This window comes from Hemitrygon akajei, chromosome 22, assembly GCF_048418815.1.
Source record: "Hemitrygon akajei chromosome 22, sHemAka1.3, whole genome shotgun sequence".
NCBI classification, from domain to species: domain Eukaryota; kingdom Metazoa; phylum Chordata; class Chondrichthyes; order Myliobatiformes; family Dasyatidae; genus Hemitrygon; species Hemitrygon akajei.
This window is the reverse complement of record NC_133145.1, coordinates 40,823,721-40,845,157: the sequence shown is the minus strand read 5'-3', so window position 1 is coordinate 40,845,157 and position 21,437 is coordinate 40,823,721. Positions and strand designations below refer to the sequence as shown.

The following is a 21,437-nucleotide window of genomic DNA, read 5'->3' as shown; positions in this document are numbered from 1 at the left end:
CTCTGCTCCTTCCTATCTGCCAGGGTCCACTCTCCTCCTATCAGATATCTTCTCCTTCAGCCCTTCACCTTTTCCACCAATCACCTCCCAGCTTCTCACTTCACCTCTCCCCCACCTGCCACACTTCCCCCCTCACTAGGCTTCACGTCACCTTTTAGCTTCAGCGCTTTACTCTCTGGAGAGAAGGACGATGAGAGGAGTCATGATAGAGATAGACAAGATATTAAGAGGAATAAATAGAGTGGACAGCCAGCGCCTCTTCCCCAGGGCATGACTGCTCAATACAAGAGGATATGGCTTTAAGGTAAGGGGTGGGAAGTTCAAGGGGGATATTAGAGGAAGGTTTTTTACTCAGAGTGGTTGGTGCGTGGAATGCACTGCCTGAGTCAGTGGTGGAGGAAGATACACTAGTGAAATTTAAGAGACTACTAGACAGGTATATGGAGGAATTTAAGGTGGGGTGGGGGATATATGGGACGCAGGGTTTAAGGGTCGGCACAACATTGTGGGCCGAAGGGCCTGTACTGTGCTGTACTATTCTATGTTCTCCTCCGCCCACCTTTTTCTGGCTCCCTCCCTTCCTTTCCAGTCCTGATAAAGGGTCTTGGCCTGAAATGTAGACTGTTTATTCCTTTCCTTAGATGCTGTCTAATCTGCTGACTTCCTCCAGCATTTTGTATGTGTTACTCCAGTTAATTATGTTCCTGGTATAGTCAAATGGCATATCCAATAAATTAGCTTTTCTGTTTATTCACGTGCCACGTGTAACGCGTAAACACAGATTTTGGTATATTGTGAAAGATCATAGACTTGCAATTTGTCATGCCTGCATGTCTGTCTTGCAGAGTTGCTCTTAGTCCAGTGCAGCATCAAGTTGAACACGTGATTCAGTATGAAGCTCCTCCACTTCCCAGTGAGTATCTGTAACTTCAACAGAATGGCGGTAAAGCACAGTAATTTTGCATGAATGACATAATTGCACTAAAACATTGACAAGAGATTGTATTTGTAACCTGTTTTTGATCATATAAAATCCACTTGAGAAACAGTGCTTATTTAGAGTATTACCTGAAGTAAAGAAACCTTCATTCCTTTCCTGTTTGTTGCAACCATATTACCTGATAAACTGTTAAATATTCAGGTGCAGTGAACATACTGTCTGAATTGAACTGCTGTAAGAACATCTGTATGCTTCAGTTATATCGGTACTATCAAGTACCTTGTAAGAATTTTTGATCTTCTAAATAAACTATGGATTATGGATCCAATTATGGATAGCTCTGAACATCCTCTACATACCACCATCCAGAGACAGAGAAGCAGTTTCAGCGACAGGTTACTATCGATGCAATGCTCCTCAGACAGGATGAAGAGATCAATACTCCCCAATGCCATTAGGCTTTACAATTCTACCGCTAGGACTTAAGAACTTTTTAAAAGCTATTATTAATGCTTTTTGAGATAGTGATTTAGATGCATATCATATTTTTTACTGAGTTAAGTATTGTATGTAATTAGTTTTGCTACAACAAGTGTATGGGACATTGGAAAAAAAGTTGAATTTCCCCATGGGGATGAATAAAGTATCTATCTATCTATCTATCTATCTAAACGTATCTGATCTGTTGAATGTTTATGTACAGTATGTTTAGTGTTTGGAGTGAGCTCTTAAAATAGTGGCTAAAACGTAGGATCTGTATCTTTGTTTCCTTCTCCCTCTGTCAGTGACTCTGTCTCAAAGTCAAATTACAAATTGTGGACAACAGTGGAAATGTGACTCAAATCTCAGGCTCCACGCAGGAGTTATGTGCAAGGAAGAAATAACCTGCTAGCGATTTTAACATTAATGAAGTAATCTTATGATGAGGTTTAGTGAATTGTTTTGAATAATTATGATGCTAGGCATCAGAACCAATGATTTAGAATAGATAGCTTCTTTGAATTGTATCTTAATATTATGTAAGTAATAACTAGTTGTATCTGTTACTTGAGTGAAGAACCAGATTGAAATAGTTGAATAATTTGATTTGTAATGGGTGATAGTTTGAAATTCTCTTAAATTAGTTAAATATTTTCCTGATTATTAGATAATCTATACTTTGTCCCTTCTTTTTACCAATCTGAAGGGGCCTGGGTCCATTCTTCATATCACTCCCAATGCACGGCCTCTTGTCATCTTTTACCTTCATCTCCAAGTTCGTGAAGAGGTACGTCTAGCTGTAACGCATTACAGCTTTACTACCCCTCTGAAACGCAGAACAATCTGCGTTTCACCACGTCAGACCCACGTGACCACAGGAAGCACATGCAAACTCCACAAGGACAGTGGCCGAGCTCAGAATTGAACCTGCGTCTGTGGCGCTGTGTGACATCAGTACCAGCTATGCCTGCTCTGTGCAGTGGATGTGATTTGCTTAGAAAACTTGGCTGAAGGTAAGCAGGAGAGATGAGGACTAACCAATCAGGAGGGACAGATGACGGGGGTATAAATACCACTGGACTAGACGCCCAGGCATCATGCCTGGTGAAGATGGCAGAGTTTTGTCATTGAAACATTGATTTTAATCGGTACCTGTACCTGGCTGGATGCCCAAGAAGAATGTATTCATCATATATGCTGGGAAAGCACGAGATCCTTTTTCAGAAGAGATTCTGTATTTGGGGGAAATCCAGAGTAACACATACAAAATGCTGGAGGACCACCATTGGAGGAAATGCTGGAAGTCAGGCAGCATCTATGGAGAGGAATAAAGGGTTGATATTTTGGGCTGATACCCTTCATCAGGACTGGAATGTAACCCTTACACCAGCTGCTGTGTCCTGGTGGCATTTGGGACAAGTCTCTCCAATCAGAGGAGCAGAAACAGGAATATCTTGAAGAAATCTGACCTGTGATAGGAATCCACGTGTTGTGAATTTCTGAGCTACTTGCACCTGGAATATTGTTGTCTGATTTTGTTTAACTACAAGGGCTGGAAGGTTGAGAAAATACATTTTTTTTCTAGGCTGAATATATTCAGCTCGTTTCATGAAGTAAGATTGTATTCAATCAAGAAAAGAAACTTTAATATTGTATGGGCAATGCCTAAAGCCTGGTTCAAAGACATTGTGATTGCAGGTCACCTCATCCTGGTCTTGATGTATTGCTATGAATTTTAATAAATCATTCTAGTGTTTAAGGTGTACTGCCATGTTTAAATTAGAGATAAGGCTCCTAATTGTTTTGAATTCTTTGTTACGTGTAGGCTTTTGCTACGACCCTGACACCACTGCACCAGTCAGCTTTTACATTTCGTCCTTCGAGCAGCTGAAATTGTGGCAGCCCTCTGCTCAAGACGATGAATTCAACAGAGCCGTTATCCCCTTGGCTCCGCGACAGCCTCCCCTGCAGTGTAATCGGCCAAGGACGCTGGTCTGTCATGATATGGCTGGTGGATACCTGAGTGACAGGTGCGTCTGTAAACATACCATGTCCGGCCATTGGCCTGAGAGTGAGGCAAAACACTGTGTGTAATTCACTTTGCACTGTTTTATAGTGAACTCAAGTAATCTGTCCCTTAATACAAAAATGGATTGTTATGGTGGTGTTGATAAACATTGGTGATTTTATATTAATGTGCATGACTAGCATGTAGAGTCATAAAGCACTACAGCACAGGCCTTTCGGCCCATCTAATTAGTACCAAACTAGTTCCATCGACCACATCTGGACCATAATCCTTCATACCCCTCCCATCCAGGTACTTTTTCAAATTTCTCTTAACTGCTGCTATTGAACCCGCGTCTACCACTTCCGCTGGTAGCTCGTTCCACACTTTGTCCACAGCGTGAAGAAGTTCCCCCTCAGGTTCCCCTTAAATATTACACCTTTCACCCTTAACCTCTCCGTCTAACCTTACACAACCTCAGTTTAAAAAAAAGCCTGTTTGTATTTACCCCATCTACACCCCTCATTGTTTTGGTATACCCCTATCAAATTATTCTCCTACGCTCCAGGGAAAAAGTCCTACCTCATTCAACCTTTCTCTATAACTTGTGTCCTCAAGTCCCAGCCATGTTCTTGTAAATTTTCTCAGTACTCTTTCTACCTTATTAATATCTTTCATGTAGGTGATCAGAACTGCATACAATACTCAAGTTCAAGTTTATTTGTCGTTCAACCATACACGAATTCCCATGAATACAAATCAGCATTACTCCAGGGCCAAGGAGCAAAACACAGTATCAAAAATCATATACAGTATGAGTCATACACAGCAGATATAAGATGGCGATAAGATACAGAAATATAGTCCAAGTCCTTGAGTCTATGAATGCTGCAGCAGTCTGTAGTCGAACACAATACAGCGTATCTTCTGCTAAGCAAACTCTGTGTCACGCCGCTTTGTCTCCGGCACTCTGGTGGAGTGCTGGGCTCCGATGACTCCTTTGGGATGGCTGCAAACAGGCGATACTGTGGTTTGAGACGTAGTCCTCACGTTCGCCAATAAACCAATGAACTGGACTTGCAATTTTCCACACTACCTATCTCCAGCAGGGTCTTGCGATTTGGGGAAAAAAAACGTTTAAAAGAGTTAATAACACCTTTTGTTGATCCTGTAGAAGCCGCTGTGTCAGAGCGCGCTGCTATCTAACTGGAAGTCCTGATTAGGTAGATTCTCCAAATTTGCGTTACCAACGTCTTATACAGCTTCAGCATAACATCCCAACTCTTATTCTTAATGCCCCAATTTATGAAGGCCAATGTGCTAAAAGCTCTCTTTAGGACCCTATCAACCTATGATGCCACTTTAAAGATATTACAGATGTGTATTCCCAGATCCCTCTGTTCTATTGCAATCCTCAGTCCCCTACCATTCACTGTATCTTAGCTAAGATTTTTCCTTCTATTTAAATAGATATATGTTTGTGTCTAAGTATTATTTTTGATATGTTCCCCTTAGTAATTCATCCAGTGGAATGTTGGTACCTCTGGCAAGGCCAGGAGTTATTGCCAGTTTTTAATTTCCCTTGTACTGAATGGCTTCTGAGCCACTTCAGGAGACAGCAGGAGCCCTATCGAGGCCAAGCTGGGTAATGGTATAGTTTCAGTCCTAAAGGAAATTGTAAACCTGATGGATGTTTGTGGCAGTCCGGTAAGTTTCTAATCCTGATTATTAATATAGCTTTTCTCTATTTTTAAATTAATTAAATTTAAAGTTTCTAATTGTGGTGGTCTGATTCAAACTGCTGCTTTGTTGGTCCAGCCCTTGGGTTTGCTAGTCCAATTACATGCATATCGCGCAACAATTTGCAATGAAATAACTTTAATCTTGGAATTAGTGGAGAAAAGTAGGCAGTTAGTATAGACTTACTGCTCAATGGCTGAGAGGAGAATTTAGAGCGCACCTAAGTGATATTAATAATGAACATCGTTGAAGGGAAGAGTGCATGTGTTTTTCGCTTGGGATAGCAGAGGAGGTGGTTTCTATCAGGGCAGAGTTTTAAAAGGGCTGGAGCAAGCGGAAATAATTTATCAGTGTTTTTCCTTTTGAGGAGAAATATTGGATCTGTAGGTCCTTCAATGTAGGAATAAAGACAAAACTAACTGCTTGTGAGTTTCTTTTTCACCTGAGGAATATAAATTTTTCTCTATACTTTCAAGAACTGAGTAAAATAATCTCCTTTACAGAAGGTTCAGACTTTGCTGATTTACCTGTTGATTTTGTAAGGGACCTTTTTACACACACAGCATTTCTGTGACCTACTTTCTTACCTTGATGTGCAGCACACAGTGACCTCAGCAGATATCTTCCCTTGCCATTTCTGAGCTTCACTCACTAAACAGTTTTTTAAAAATCCAAACAATGTTTTGCCTAATGGCCCAGAATTTCAAAGGTACATTTCACCCAGAGCGTACTTCATTCTTGGAATACCTTTTTAAGAGCTGTTTTTAAAAAGTAATCTTCATTTGGATTCTTCAGGCAAGAAATACTAATAAATTATAACTAGAATTTTCCTTGATAGGCAATAGTTACAGTAGGCTGTCTTTAGTATCGAGTTTTGGCAATAGATGGAGAAAAATACCCATGTTGTCATAGAGTACCTTTGGCCCATCTGATTTATGCTTGCCTGGTCTTCAGCCCGATCCCGTCTACCTGCACCTGGATCGTAGTCCTCTATGCCCCCCCCCCACCGAATACTTCAGAGCCTTACCATAAGACACTTTGTTTTACTTTGTTTTTGTCCTTCCAAAGTGCAACATCTCACACTTGTATGAAGTAAATTCCATCTGCTATTTTTCAGCCCATTTTCCCAGCTGATTGAGATAACACTGCAAGCTTTGACAGCCTCCCTCATTGTCCACCACACCCCCAATCTCGGGGTCATCTGCAGATTTGCTGATCACATGTGCCCTCCCATTTGTGCTGCTGCCACTTACTTTGAAAAGGAAGACAATTCTACTTTGTTTTAATCCATGGTAGAAATAGTGTTACTTGCTACATACTGTAGCTCCATGTTATCAAGCAATGCAGTTATATGTTCACATGCAGCATCATATCCATCTCAGATTTTCTCTTTAAACTCCTGATAGTTTTGGTGCTAACACATTGCTTTGTTTTCAGGTATATACAAGGCACGTGTGATGAGAATCCTTTCATCTTTTACCATTGGATGTATATAGACATCTTTGTATACTTCAGTCACCGCATGGTGACCATCCCACCAGTCTGCTGGACCAATGCTGCACATAAACATGGTGTTGCTATTCTAGGTAAATACTGATACATTTCACAACTAAAATGCGGCTGTGCATCACTTCGCCATAAAAGAACGTGTTTCTCGATGTGAAGACAAAGGACCTACAATTAAATGACACCTTATTGAGCTGTATTGAGTACAAGTATAATCTATTCAAAATGTGAAGTTGAGAACAATGGGTTCCCATAGAAAGCCACTTCTAATTTTTGTTGATTGGTGGATAAGTAATAACCACAGGATACCAGGGAAAACTTCCTGATTCTTCAAAATATTTTTGTGGAATCGTTTCTGTCAAAGGAAGAACAATAAGGCAATTCCTCCTAATTGGGACATAGTCCCTGCGAGCTGAGTGTAGCATTAGCTTAGATTTTTGAGTTTAGAAGCTAGAGTGTTACTAAAGTTGGTCCAACTACCATTGAATTATGGCTGGAGTGGTTCAGAGGGATTTTTTTTCTCCTTTGATTTTTAACTTATTTTAATTGCTGTCTTCGTGGCCTGGAGTGCAATCTCTGAACCATTTTCAATGCAAACATTGGGTTGAAAGTTTTAATTTCTTTCTCAACTGACTGTAAATACCACTGAATGGTTCTAGTTATCTTCTCTAGATCTCCTGTGCGGTACTTATTCTGTTTTCTAACTTGAGAAAAAAAGCATTATTCTACTATTGCAGAAGTAATAATGCATCTCCATTTTAGTTAGTTATGCAGATTAATACAACTTTAAACATCTTTGCCCTGTGGCTAAGCAGGGAAAATTATTAATATTTCGAAAGGTGAAGTATCCTTGTGTTTTGGTTACAGGAACTTTCATCACAGAGTGGATAGATGGGGCTGCAGTCTGTGAGGCATTCTTGGAAAACGAGGAGTCTTTCTGCGCATTGGCGGAGAAGCTTGTGAAGATTGCACTGCACTTTCAGTTTGACGGATGGCTGATTAACATTGAAAATAAATTGAGTGTGAGTAAAGTGATTTATTCTGTACCAAGGTTGCAAATGGGCTGGTGCCACTTTAAGCTAGGCACCAAGGAAAGGGATTCAATCAGTGGCTGTTGACCAAAGATGACAACTTTGCTCTTACTAGTATTTAATTTATGGCATTTTCTGTTCATTTAGTGCCAGGCATCAGATAAATGATGTGGAAGGCTTGTGCAGGGTTGTGTGGAAGACGATATAGGTAGAGTGTGGTGATAATGGGTGCACACTTTAACTTTGTGAGCTTACAGTAAGCTGCCATCATAATATGCAGCTGTGCAGACTATCAGAAGTAGACATCCCTCCCAGGTTCATGCATAGAGATACAAGAAGACAAAAATGAATTGATAGCCAAGAGCTAATGTTTAGCCAGGATGAGCAATAGCTTGGTCAGTGACAACACAATTTCAGGAAGTTCTAAAGAAAGAAAAGAAATAAGAGGTTACTAGAGGGGAGTTCAGAGTGTGAAATCAACATGGCTGACACTGGGACAATGGAGGGAGGAAGATGTTCATGAGGCCAGAAGTGTAGGCTTTGGCTTAATGTACAAGGAGTTGAAGGGAATTACAAAACATTGGTGGGGGTGGGGGAGGTAATAAGAGACAAGATGATGGAAGGTAAATAAGGAGCTAACAATGAATGGCATTGGGAACTGAATAAGAGAGAGGCTGTGTGATTTGTGAGGAGTCGAAGCTTAGGAAGTCTGGCCCTTGAAGCAGAGTAAAGGTTTCCTGCAGTGAGGGGGATGGAGCTTATTTTTTGGCTGCTATGCTACGCCTTCCGGTAGTAGCACAGATTTCCAGGCAGATTGAGAGCAAGCTGCCTCAAAGCTTTATAGCCAAGGAATTACGTGCAGATGCCAAATGATAGGGTTTAAAAAAAACTTGATGCATAAATATTCTAGTTAACGATTTAGCTATAAATATCTGGCTTCTGTCAACAAATAGGATGTTTGTATTTCAACTTGAGCTGGTGTTCACTCAAGAGTCTGTTATGTACAGAAGGGTATGATGCTTTGTTCCTGTCTTGTTCCTGCCTGCTATAGTCAGCTGAATTTCTTCCAGGATATTTTGAGTCGCTCTCTGGGCTTTAGTCTCGTTGTTGCTCGTGGTTGTCAATTGAAAGCTTTGCGCTGCAGAGCAGATTTTTAAGAGGCAGTCAGTTTTATTGAAGGGGATGTTTATGATGCCATTAGTTTGGGAGGAATTGGTACTTTTATTTATAGTCTGTAGTTTAGTTCTCAAAATACGGTGTGATTTGAAAAAGTGACGGGAGGTATATTTTAAAAGAAATCAAGCGCTGGTTGAAATGCTAGACACGGCTGTTACTGCAGCTGTTGGATTCTGTTGTTTTGTTTGCTCTTGGTGTAAGCATTGTGCTTTATTTCGTGGGCTGGATGGAGGGATATTATGGAATCCTAGAAGATGTGTCATAAGGCCATACGACACAGGAGCACTGGGTCCTGGGGCTGTCGAGACTGCCCTGCCATTCCATCATGGCTGATTTATTACCCTCCTCAACCCCATTCTCCTGCCTTCTCCCTATAACCTTTGGCACATTATAGGAAGGTGATACAGGAGGCCATTTGGCTCGTTGCGCCTGTGCCATTTGCAAAAGAGCTTCCCACTGTTATCTCACTTTTCACCACTAGATTGAAAGCCGTGCAGGAATGCACATAAAGCTACTTGTTTAATATGATGAGGGTCTTTGGGGTCTGCTGCTCTGTTGGGTAGTGTGTTCCAGATCAACACAATGCTCTGGGTGGGGAAAGATGAACTATTCTATCCTCTCATTCTTAATAATGATCTTACATCTTGGCTTGTGACCATCGAAGGGAATGTGGTCCTTCTCTATTTACTCTATCCTGGCCCTGAATAATTTTATTCACCAATTACGGCTCCTGTCAGCTCTCTCTCTTCCTATACAAATAAATCCTATTTAATCCAGTCTTTTCGTGGAGTTTGATGTCAGATGCCTGACCAGAATTCATGCAACCACAGTGACGTCATTGATCCTCGTTGTTACCCCGAAAAATTCATTCTAGTTAGGCTGACAAGTCCACCCCTTTATAAATCAATGATGGCTGTCCATGATAAATCTGTGCTTTTCTAAATGAAAGTTTCTACTTCCGCTAATTTGCGATTAAAAAGCAAAGAACTGTAGATGCTTGTACCTGAATCGAAATAGGAAATGCTCAGTGGTATTGGCAGCATCAGTGGAAAGTGCACTTGTCCTTATCAGCAGAATCTTGGTCTCTTACTCAGAGTGTTTGCAGATCTGTAGTATGCTCCTAATAATGTGTGATTACTCCTTTTTTTTGTTCTTCAAGACAAGCCAAATATCACTTGATAATCCTTATAGGATATCATTTCTTTTTACAGCTGTAATTATTATTTAGACTAATTCTGCCAGTATCTTCTGCCTTGTCTGTAAACCAAGGTGGTAACCAGGTATGTCCTGCCCTCCTTTAAGCTAATTGTATTACAATGGGACTGGATGAAGTTCAAGTTTGCTGTCATTCAACGGTATGCATGCTTACTGCCAAATGAAGCAACGTTCCTCTAGACCAAGACGCACAAACCGTGCATATAACTCACACACAAGACTTGAGGTAATATTACCACAAATACTTCAACAGATAATAAAGTTAAAAAGCAACTAGTACAACACTACTGGCGCTTCATACATGGTGGTGCTGAGAGTCCAGTAGTCTTATGGCCTGGGGAGAGAAGCTGCTTCCCATCTTAACAGTCCTTGTCCTAATGCTGGAGTACCTCCAGATGGTAGATTATTGGACGGATGGAAGGGCTCATTGACAATGCTAAGGCCTCTGCATGTGCAGCATCCCTGTGAATATCTCTGGTGAATGGAGGAGAGATGCCAATGATCCTCTCAGCAGTCCTCACAATCTTTTGTAGGGACTTGATTTGTGGTCAAAAGCCTTGCAATTCCCATACCAGACGGTGATTCAGCTGGTCAGGGCACGCTCAATGGTTCTCCTGTAAAAATTGGTTAGAATGGGGAGAGGGGTGATGGAGCCTCACTCACCTCCATCTCCTCAGCAAGAGGAGAAACTGTTGTGCTTTCTTGTCTAAAGCGGTGGTGTTGAGGGACCAGTGAAATTGTCCATTATGAGCATTTCCAGTAACTTTGTGCTCCAAATGCTCTTCACGGAGGAGTCATTTATATGAAGTGAGGAGTGGTCAGTTTGCGCCTTACTAAAGTCCAATATCACCTCTTTGGTCGACCATATTGAGACTCAAATTGCTGTGCTCGCACCACTCAATCAGCCGCTTTGGCTCCTCTCTGTATGCCGCCTCCAGGTCGTCATCGATGAGGCCAACCACTGCCGTGTCATCAGCGGATTTGATGATTCGGTTTGAACTGGATCTAGCAGCGTGAACTGTAGGCTGAGCTCGCACCCCGTGGGGGGGGGGGGGGGTCGCTGGTGCTGAGCGTGATGCAGCTTGGGGATAGAGTGAAGTGTGAATGTTAATCGTGAAGGCTACAGTTCAGGAATTGGTGAAGAAGGCACAAATCAAAAGCATCTGCAGTCTCTGTTGTGTCGAAAGAACAGAAGCTACTTTCTCTTTTATTTTGGCGAAGGACCACTGGCATACCTTGCAGCACGGAGCTTATTGTACATGTCAGCCTTAGCTCAACTGGTAGAACTTGTGTTTTAAGTCAGCAGGCTATTTGTTTAAGTTCTACTCCGGAGACTGGAACTTAAAAACTCAGACTGTCACTCCAGCGGAGATCTGAAGGAATGCAGCATGCTTGGATATGTCGTCTTTTGGTTAAGATGTTACATTTTTCATTGCACGTTAAAAAAATGATCTAACCCTAATTGAAAGAGGTATAGAATAGTCATGCCCCATGCCATGGCAAGTTTTTAATCTCTCAACCGGCATTAGAGAATACATCGTCACTACACAGAAGCATGTTTTGTGCAAATCGGTTGCCACGTTTGTGACACTGAGAATATTAGCTGCATCTCAACAATACTTCCATGTTTGTTAGTTGCTCTTGTAACACTCTGTGAAGGACATGAAAGATACAATATAAATGTATTCCTTTGTTTCTACAGTGTCTTGTTATAAAAGGTTTGGCTCAGTAGTTTTCACTGTCACTACTGAGTCTGAAAGTTAGGGATTAAATTTCTTCTCCAGTACCAAGAACACATGATCCTTGCTGGCATGCAGTGCAGAGCGATTGGTGGGCCGGTCTTTTAGCTAAGATATGGAACTCCTGGAGAGGCAAAATTTTGAAGAAAAATTGCTGTCCAAATGTGCTGCTATAATTTATCTCCCAGTTAGTGAGATACATGTCTAAGTAATTTAAAATAACTTCTTTGGCCATGTATCTCACTGCTGGTTGCGTGAGCTAGCTGCTGCATTTCTTGCATTAAATTAGTTACTCTTCACTCTAAAAGATCGAAAGCTTTGATAGAGAAAGAAAGTACAAATTAACCCAAATTCTTTTCTGTGTTTATCTAGACATGAAACAATGGATGAGCGATTAATTACTATGCCTTTTGAATTGTGCCCAAGTTTGCCGTAAAGTTGTGTATAATCTAGTGGTCTCAAACTTGAACTTGCTGTACAATTTTAATCGACTTTCTGTCTATCAAAATCCTTGGTGAATAAGAATTAGAATTTTTAGAAAAGAGATTTAATGCACTGAACCTGAATATAGCAGGCAAATGGATTTAGTTAAGTTCATTCGTGATCTTTTGAATGATGGAGTGACCTTGTGATCCATTCCTTCTGTTCCTTGTGCTTTTTCAATGCTGGCATTTCAGGTTTGGATTCTAGCACTGCATTACCTGTTTGATGTTAATGAATATTTTTACTTGTGCTTTGAAAACTCATCCTGCTTTATGTTGTCTGTTAGCTCCTTCTGTGTGGCACTGGCAGAGGAAAAAATAACTAGTTGTTTCCTAGTTGACCCACTGAGATCCTCCAGCAGATTGTTTGTTGCTTCAGATTCCTGACCCTATGAGTTTTTCTCCCCCACAGCAGATTATTTATTGCTCCAGATCCCAGCATCTGCAGTGACTTGTGTGGCTCTTGTTGCTTCCTTATTTGGAATCTTTGCATCCCGATCTTTGATCTCCCCAAATTAATAGTCTGCAGGCAATCATGACCCAAATTGAGTCCTACAGCATTAGCAATTTCCATTAGAATGAATTGCATGTCCCAGAGTTCATGATTGCTATTCTTTCCCTTACTGAGCAGTGACTGGTATTATTATAATATAGTCCAATAAAATAAAAATACTGATTAAATGGATATCAAATAGTCTCCAATCACACTGACAGTCATAACAGCTCTGAGTAGAAATTTTACACATAGGGATACAGCAGACCCAATTACATTTTAATAACTGGAGTTTTGTTTTAATAACTGTGCCACTGTTAGCTCAGCTTGTGTTATTTACCAGAGATGTCATTTATTTTAAAAGTCTTGGCGTCCTTGTTTAATAGGAGTCCCACTTGGATGGCGAGGGTGGTGGGGTGGAGGTGCCGAAGGAGGTGCATGGTGCTCATTCCCTCCGCTAGCAAGTAGGTCATCCTTGGGCAAGGTGCAGTACCTGCTTAGCCACCCCCCCCCCCCCCCCCCCCAAGATCAGGGTCACATGAAGCCATGGGAGCAGGTGGTGGGTGGCCGTATGAGCAGCTGGTGCGGATCACAAGTCCTGGTTATGCGGCCACTGACGCCAGGCAGACAATCTCTGAAAAGTATTCATGATAGCTGAGGTCACCCGTCTTCTAAAGACACTGCCCAGAAGAAGGCCATGTCAAACCATTCTGTAGAAAAAAAATTGCCAAGAACAATTATGGTCATAGACCATGATCACCCATGTCATATGACACGGCACATAATGATGACAATGATCTGTACTTTTATTTTAAAAAGTTACTTGGTCATTACAAAGTTCAAAGTAAGTTTGTTATCAAAGTATATATATGTCACCATGTACTACCTCGAGACTCATTTGCTTGCAGAGATTCACAGTAAAACAAAGAAATATAGTAAATTCAGTGAAAACCTACATGGACAAATAACCAATGTACAAAAGAAGAAAGACTGCAAATATATGTAAATAGTACCGAGAGCCCGAGTTGTAGAGCCCTTGAAAGTGAGTCCATCGGTTGTGGAATCAGTTCAGAGTTGAGGTGAGTGAAGTTATCCATGCTGGTTCAGGAGCCTGATGATTGAACGGTAATAACTTTCCCTGAACCTGGTGGTGTGGGACCTGAGGCTCCTGTACCTCCTTCCCAATGGTAGCAGTGAGAAGAGAGCATGGTCTGGATGGTGGGCATTCTTGACGATGTGTGCTGCTTTCTTACGGCAGCAGCACGCCTTGTAGATGTGCTTGGTGACGAGGGCCTTGCCGGTGGACTATCCGCCACTTCGTGAAGGCTTTTCCAGTCTTAGGCATTGACGTTCTCGTACCAGGCCATGATACAACCAGGCAGGGTACTCTCCACAGTGCATATATAAAGAAGTTTGTCAAAGTTTTAAATGACATATTTAATCAGCCCAAACTTCTAATTAAGTTGAGGCTTTGGCATGCTTTCTTTCTAATGACACTTACATGCTGGTCCCAGGACAGATCCTCTAATGTGAAAACACTGAGGTATTTAAAGTTACTGGCCCTCTGCACTTCTAGTTCTCTGTATCTCCGGTTTCTTCCTCCTGTGATTGATAATCAGCTCTTTGGTCATTTTGACTAGAGAATCCAAAAGGTTAATTTAAAAAGTAATGCTGTGCTATGCGATACAGCAGTCAATGTTCTACAGCAGAGCTGTTAATGGAGAAACAATGTTCCATGCTGAGAGCCCCCCCCTTGCTTATCTCATTGCCTATTTGGAATGAGACAAGTCTGCAGTACACAGTAGGTGCATAAACTTGAATAACAAGAAACAGATGTGATGGCCCTAGTGATGCATCAGTTACAATACTTTCCCTTCTCAAAGCTTTCACTACTTTTAAATACCCAGAAGTATACTTGAAGTTCAAAAATGTAATAGGAAGTCTTGAAATCCATTCTTGGTTCAGGCAGATATAATCGTGCAGCAAGGGAGGTCCTAGAGAATTTATGGTACAAAGTTGCACACTTTCAATTCCAAAATATTTAGTATCCTTAAGAAACCAATGAAGTAAACTAAGAGATTAGCATGCATGTCTAATATGATTTTTTTCTACATATTTCAGTCCACTGCGGTAAAGAATATGCCCAAGTTTCTTCGCTATCTACGCACTAGGATGCAGCAAGCTGTTCCTTGGGGCCTGGTTATCTGGTACGATAGTGTGTTGGAGACTGGTGTTCTTCATTGGCAGAACGAGCTGAATGAGCATAACAGGTAAGTGACTGTTCTGGGAATCATCTGTATAAGTGTTAACTTGCTGCTGGACTAGCATTTGATCATTATCTTGTACAAGTGTTCCAATAGTTCTACGTCCTGTCTGACCTATCCCCACTTAGAAAAGTCAATTTTGATTTTGGCCTGAATCAAAATGCATCATGATCTGCACAGAGCATTGTACAAAATATAAGACCATGAGGCATTGGAGCAGAGTCAGGCCATTTGGCCTGTCAAATCTGCTCCACCATTTGATCGTGGTTGATCCACTTCCCTCTCAACCCCGTTCTCCTGCCTTCTCCCCGTAACCTTTCATGTCCTGATGTTCAAGAATCCATCAACCTCCACCCTAAATACTCTCAATGACTTGTCCTCCACAGCTTTCAGTGGCAACGAATTCCACAGATTCACGGCCCCGAGCTAAAGAAATTCCTCCTCGTCTCCATTCTCGAGGGACGCCCCTCTGTTCTGGTCCTAGACTCCCCCACTATAGGAAACAGTCTCTCCACATCCACTGTATCTAGGCCTTTCAATATTCAATAGGTTTCCATGAGATTTCCTCCCTCATTCTTCTAAATTCCAGCAAGTGCCGTGAATTAGGGGTTGATAAAATAAAATTTTTGGTTGCGTTATCCAAGATTTTGTATGCTGATTCAGTTTTGGTGGGGTAAACCAAGTGAAACCTCTGTAAAGTCTGAGTTGTGTGTTCTGGGAAATCCCTCTGCACTGAAAGAGTGAAGCATGGAACACCTCACAATGGCATCCATTGATATGCAGCTTACGCCTAGATGTACCTTCTGGGATTTTTATTTGTTTAGTGAATTTAATCAGCTACTTGCACAGAAATAGATTTTGAAAACATCTATGGAGTCTAAATCTGTATGCCATGAAGGGGACCTCCCTAGACAAGTTAAGGGAGGTTCTCTAAATATATTATTTACCTGAATTTCCCATTTGAACTAGATAGTGGATATAGAGAGGATGTTTCCTATCGTGGGAGAGGGCCCAGTCTCAGAATAGTTGGACGTTCATTTAGAACAGAGATGAGGAATTTCTTTAGCCTCAGGGTGGTGAATCTGTGGAATTCATTGCCATGGATGGCTGTAGAGGCCAATTCATTGGATATATTTAAAGCAGAGATTGATAAGTCCTTGATCAGTCAGGGCATCAAAGGTTAAGGGGAGAAGGCAGGGGAATGGAGACAAGAGGGATAATATATTAACCATGATGGAATGGCGGAGCCCATCCGATGGACTAACTGGCCTAATTCTGCTCCCATGTCTTACGGTCTTGAACAACTCTACAGTAACAGCTTTTACTACCCACACCTTTTCTCTAGCTTCTTAATCTCATCCAACAAATCTTCCCAGTGCACTGATTATAAACTCCCCATGCATGCACTCAACCTAACAACCATGCAGACCAAAAATCAGTTCAAACCCTTAATCTTTCTACTGCAGACCTTGGGAATGGCTCCAGGCCTGTTTGGTTTCTTTTGCCTACTCTGTATTGCACTATGCAGTGCACTCAACTCATACAGCAAATAACTGTTTTCTGTCCTGAGCTTTTAGCAAAATAAGCCTTTTGACAGCAGTGATTTAGGAGTGTAGCGGCAAAACTAATCGAAAATCAAAACAAAACAGTTGCTGTTCGCCTATGACCGTGTTATTCCTGTGTGACGCGTCCACAGCTCCAATAATTGCTCCAAAAGTCGAGCCCTGTATTTGATCCTTTATTAATAATTAGCGAACACACAGTTAAGCATTATTAAGTGCTTATCTCAGCAGTTATCAAAAGATATGACCTCCGCCAGTCCCAAGCTAGTAATGCCACAAAATAAGCAAGAGTACATAACCTATTCCCTTCACTTTTAGCAACCCCCCACTCATGTGACTAGTTACTATAATAAACGTGTAACGCAGAATGCCAAGCAGATAGCAACAGATACATGGCTCCAACAAAGAGCAATATTTTTGTTTGGCTTCTGGACCTTTTGTAAGAGGTGATTGCTTGTGGAAATAATTTATAGTACGTCGGGCATAAGTACAATAATTGAGGCAGAGAGTCTGTCACAACATCCCTGTGTTAATAGCTGTGATCGTCAGACTCTCTAAGAGATTGAACAGAATTATACAGTCACCGCTATGAAATTTACACTATATTCCTTCAGCTGCCTTGAAGAAACAATCTGTATGAGTATTAACAATTTAGATAGATGAGGCTCAATTCTTAATAGAACCAGATTACTGTTAAGGTTGAGCAGAGAAGTTTTTAAAAAAGACCAGAAGAATGCTTTACCATAGGTAGTTTGAAAAAAAGAATGGTTTTATCACACTAATCTTGTAGAATAGTACAGTGTGGGTTGTTTCAAAGGGGATTGCATTTCAAAAACTGATTCAACTTTGCACAATTGTACTTTTGGTGCTCCAGACATTTTATTTCTTGTTTAGAGTTTTCTTTGATTCCTGTGATGGTATTTTCCTGAACTATAATTGGACAGAGCAGCATCTCGAGCGAGTGACGGCACTGGTGGAGGGTCGTCATGCTGACGTCTATGTTGGAGTTGACGTGTTTGGCCGAGGAGAGGTTATAGGAGGAGGGTTTAAAACCAGTCGGGTAATGCTTATTTTAGAGTTCTATTCCAATGTCTTATTTAACTTTCACCCAGCATTTATATGCATTTGAAAATATGTTGCTATATTTAAATGAATTTGTAAACTAGGCATACAAATATCTGATTTGTATGATTTGCATGATTTGCTACACACATCAGAAAAAATATGCCAGTAGTCTTATACTATTTTTAAATTCAAAGATGCTTATTTCAACTTGACATTCTATATGACTTAATGGTGTGAACCTTGGCCTTTTTTTTGTGGCCGTGTGTAATTTATCTTGTGCTATCAATAATTTATATTAAAAGTTCAAAGTAAATGTTATTATCAAAGTACATATATGTCACCATATACAACCCTGGGACTGATTTTCCTGTGGGCATACTCAGCAAATTTATAGAATAGTAACCATAATAGGATCAATGAAAAATTGACCAGAGTGCAGAAGGCAACAAACTGTACAAATGCAAATATAAATAAATAGCAATAAATAACAAGAACATTAGATAATGAGATAAAGAGTCTTTAGAGTGAGATAATTGGTTGTAGGAACATTTCAGTGATGGGGCAAGTGAGTGTAATCATCCCCTTTTACTCAAGAGCCTGATGGTTGAGGGTAGTAAATGTTCCTGAACCTAGTGGTCTGAGTCCTGAGGCACGTGCACTTTCTACCTGATTGCAGAGAGCATAGTCAGGATGGTGGGGATCTCTGATGATGGACACTGATATCCCACAACAACATTTTGTGCAGATGTGCTCAATGTTTGAGAGGGCTTTGCCCATGATGTACTGGGCTGAATCCACTTCCTTTTGTGGGATTATTGTATTGCATTAATACTAATGTAATTTTATTGTTAAGTAATTTACAATTTATTGCAAGTCTTGGCATTGACCTTTGGACTGTGTTTTATTGAAGTTCTGTTAGACTATCTAAAAGGGACTTTAATCAAGAAGGTGGTGATGTGGCCTCTGATTTTAACAATTGTATAGAATATACAAACGTAATTGGGGTCATCATGAATTGATAGTTTTACAATCGTAGGTCCTTACTTAACTTTTGTGCCCAAATAAATAAGATGCTGGAGGTCCCTTTTGTTTTGAGAATATTGATGTTAGTTTTTTGCTGCCCTCTGCTGTTGTGCCACTGTATTGAGACGGACAGAAATCCATGCCTTTTTTCAGTCCAAAATTCACAGATGATCCTGCCTTTGTGCCTTTAATGAATGTAACAAGCTGTTGCTGAGCACAGCTGACATTTTTCATGTTCAGAGGTTGAAGCAAAGGTTTGTAACACAGGAATTTTTCTTTGCAGGTGTTATTTTGTAGTTAAATAATAGTACTAATTTATAGAGCACTCTTCATATAATCGATATAATTTAAAGTGCTTTACAATAGGATAAAATACAAACATAAAAATTAAAGTCAAAATGATGCAAGTTAAAAGCAAGGTTAAATAAATAGGTTTTGAGCTGGCATTTAGAAGTGTTATCTGAGTATGCCTCCCTTAAAAGTTTTGGAGGCTGAATTCACTATTTAGGAGTGTAGTTTTTTTTTAAAAGCTGACCTGCCTTTTTTCTTTTGAGGAAGATTATTGAAATTTCAGAGACTGGCAGAAGAAGACTTGAGAGCTTAAGCAGGATTATAAAACAAAAACGATTCCGTGATGTACAACATGTAAAGTATCATGTATGTGATGCCAAAGTATAAACAAAATCAGCTGGGGGTTTATGGGGCTGAATTCTGTCAGGTGAACTGTCCTGGAATAAGTTGTTTTTGTAAGTGGGTTTGTCTGTCCTAAGCCACATTGAGAAGGAATTAGTTAGAGGTAGATTTTATGCACTGCCAAAGCATTAAGTTATAAATCAAAAGTATCGCAGATGTTGGAAATCTGAAATAAAAACAAATCGCAGTAGGCACTCAGATCGGGCTGCATTTGTGGCAAGAGCATCATAGTTAACATTTCAGGGCAGAGATCCTTCACCAGAACCAGAAACATTAACTGGGGTTTTCTTGCTGCTGCCTGACATGTTGACTATGTCCATCGCTTTATATAAATATTGCATGATAGAAAGTTTGGAAGGATTTAATTCTTTTCTGCATTGAATATAACTTTTGATATAGTTTCATTATTTTACATTAAATTTATTTGACCATAAAGATCAGATTTGGGGAGCAAGGTCAGTCATAAGGAGAAACCGTTTGGCCAGTCACTTTCATGTTTAATTACCGTTTGTAATACTTTTTACTCAGCAAAGCATTCCCAAGATCCATTACAGTAAATTGGGTACTAGAAGACAATGGGATAATCAAAAGCTTGCTCAAAGAGGACCTTTAACTTGTCTTCAATGAGGAAAAAGTAGAGGCTTATGGTTGTAATTAGACTTTTGGAGCTTATTGTGGAGATGGGGGTGTTGCAGGGTATATACTGATTATAATTGAGCCAAGTATCAAACCAGGAGACAATAAAACATTTTCATTATGAATGTGAAAAGGCGCAATTAACCACAGTACTATGGTTGATAAATGTCTTTTTGATAATGTCTTGTTGAAGCAAATTAGTAATTGAGATGATTTGTGTCGACTTAAAAGTTGCATAAATATTCAGCTGTTGTCACGATGCCGCAATGAATGGAGGTTCTGCCTGCCTCTTCGTGTATTCAGGCTGTATGAAAATGAATGTCAAAGCACTGGTACAGTACTTGTTCCACCTTATTTCATCTATTAGCTTGAAACAAAAAGGGAACTGATTAACATCCTGTGTGTGAGGCACTGCAGTCTGATAGTGGCTGTATAATCATGTAAGAGTTTCAAACCATTATCTTGCATATCACTTGCTAATGTTCAGAGATATTTCAGAATTACCTGTTGGGCAAAGACTCTTTTAGAGAATATGCCGTAATTAATATTGACTAAACTTTGGGTCTACATTTGTGATGAATTTGCAAAGGTGGGCTGCCTGATCAAGATCCAGTTGTAACTGGCACAATAGTTCGCATCGCTCTGGGTATTGTACACTTTAGAGGATGTGTGAGGACCGGTCCTGCTCTCTCTATTTGCCTTTGGGGAGCTGGGCCTGTGCCCACTTTGGGCAGGTATAGGGACTGGTGTAGTCATTTGATAAGAGGTTCAGTCAGGAGAGAGAATGGCCCTTGGCCTTTGTGGTTGGAAGGAGAAATTGGAGAATGGGAGGGATTGGAGCATTGGAGGCCGGAAGATTGGGGAGTGTGGTCTGCAGGTATTATGGATCATTGTAATGGATGGGTAGGGTGGTGCATGGCTTTGAGGTAAGTAGATGTTAGGCAGGGGTAGATGTTTGGGTAAGTGACAGTCCCTAAGAAACCTCTAGGCATCCTAGTTCAGTGCAGTTTGAGTAAGACCAAACAGAAACTGGAAGTGAATGATGAAGGGTGCCACTAAGATTGAGTGGCTATGTTCCCTTAAGGAGCATCAGAAGGGAATGCTGTCTGGTGATTAATGACTCAGATTTGACCATGACACAGATAACATGTTGGCTTCACAAGGTTAATGTAGGGCAGTAAGTGCCTGGTCAGATTTTTGGACTGATATGAAATAACCTGGATATAGTTGAAAACCAAACTTTTCCTGAGTGAAATATGATTATGTAACATTTAAAATAGATTGTTATCCTGGCATTTTTATTCAAGCATTCATCGTGTGTATTGTTTTTCAACTTGTACAAACCCTGGCTTAATTTTGCTTTGAGGATATCTAGTGCTAAGGA

The 21,437-nt window shown here is 40.6% G+C and overlaps 1 protein-coding gene across 2 annotated transcripts in view; it reads left to right on the top strand.

The window, feature by feature from the left end:
• Window positions 1-21,437, top strand: part of engase (endo-beta-N-acetylglucosaminidase) — a 64,166-nt gene that overhangs the window by 2,723 nt on the left and 40,006 nt on the right. For both annotated transcript variants that reach the window (XM_073026067.1, XM_073026068.1), the window contains exons 2-7: window positions 846-913; window positions 3,246-3,450; window positions 6,606-6,754; window positions 7,542-7,696; window positions 14,932-15,080; window positions 17,531-17,696. In XM_073026067.1, the coding sequence (XP_072882168.1) occupies window positions 846-913; window positions 3,246-3,450; window positions 6,606-6,754; window positions 7,542-7,696; window positions 14,932-15,080; window positions 17,531-17,696 (892 nt within the window). The remainder of the gene's footprint in view (window positions 1-845; window positions 914-3,245; window positions 3,451-6,605; window positions 6,755-7,541; window positions 7,697-14,931; window positions 15,081-17,530; window positions 17,697-21,437) is intronic.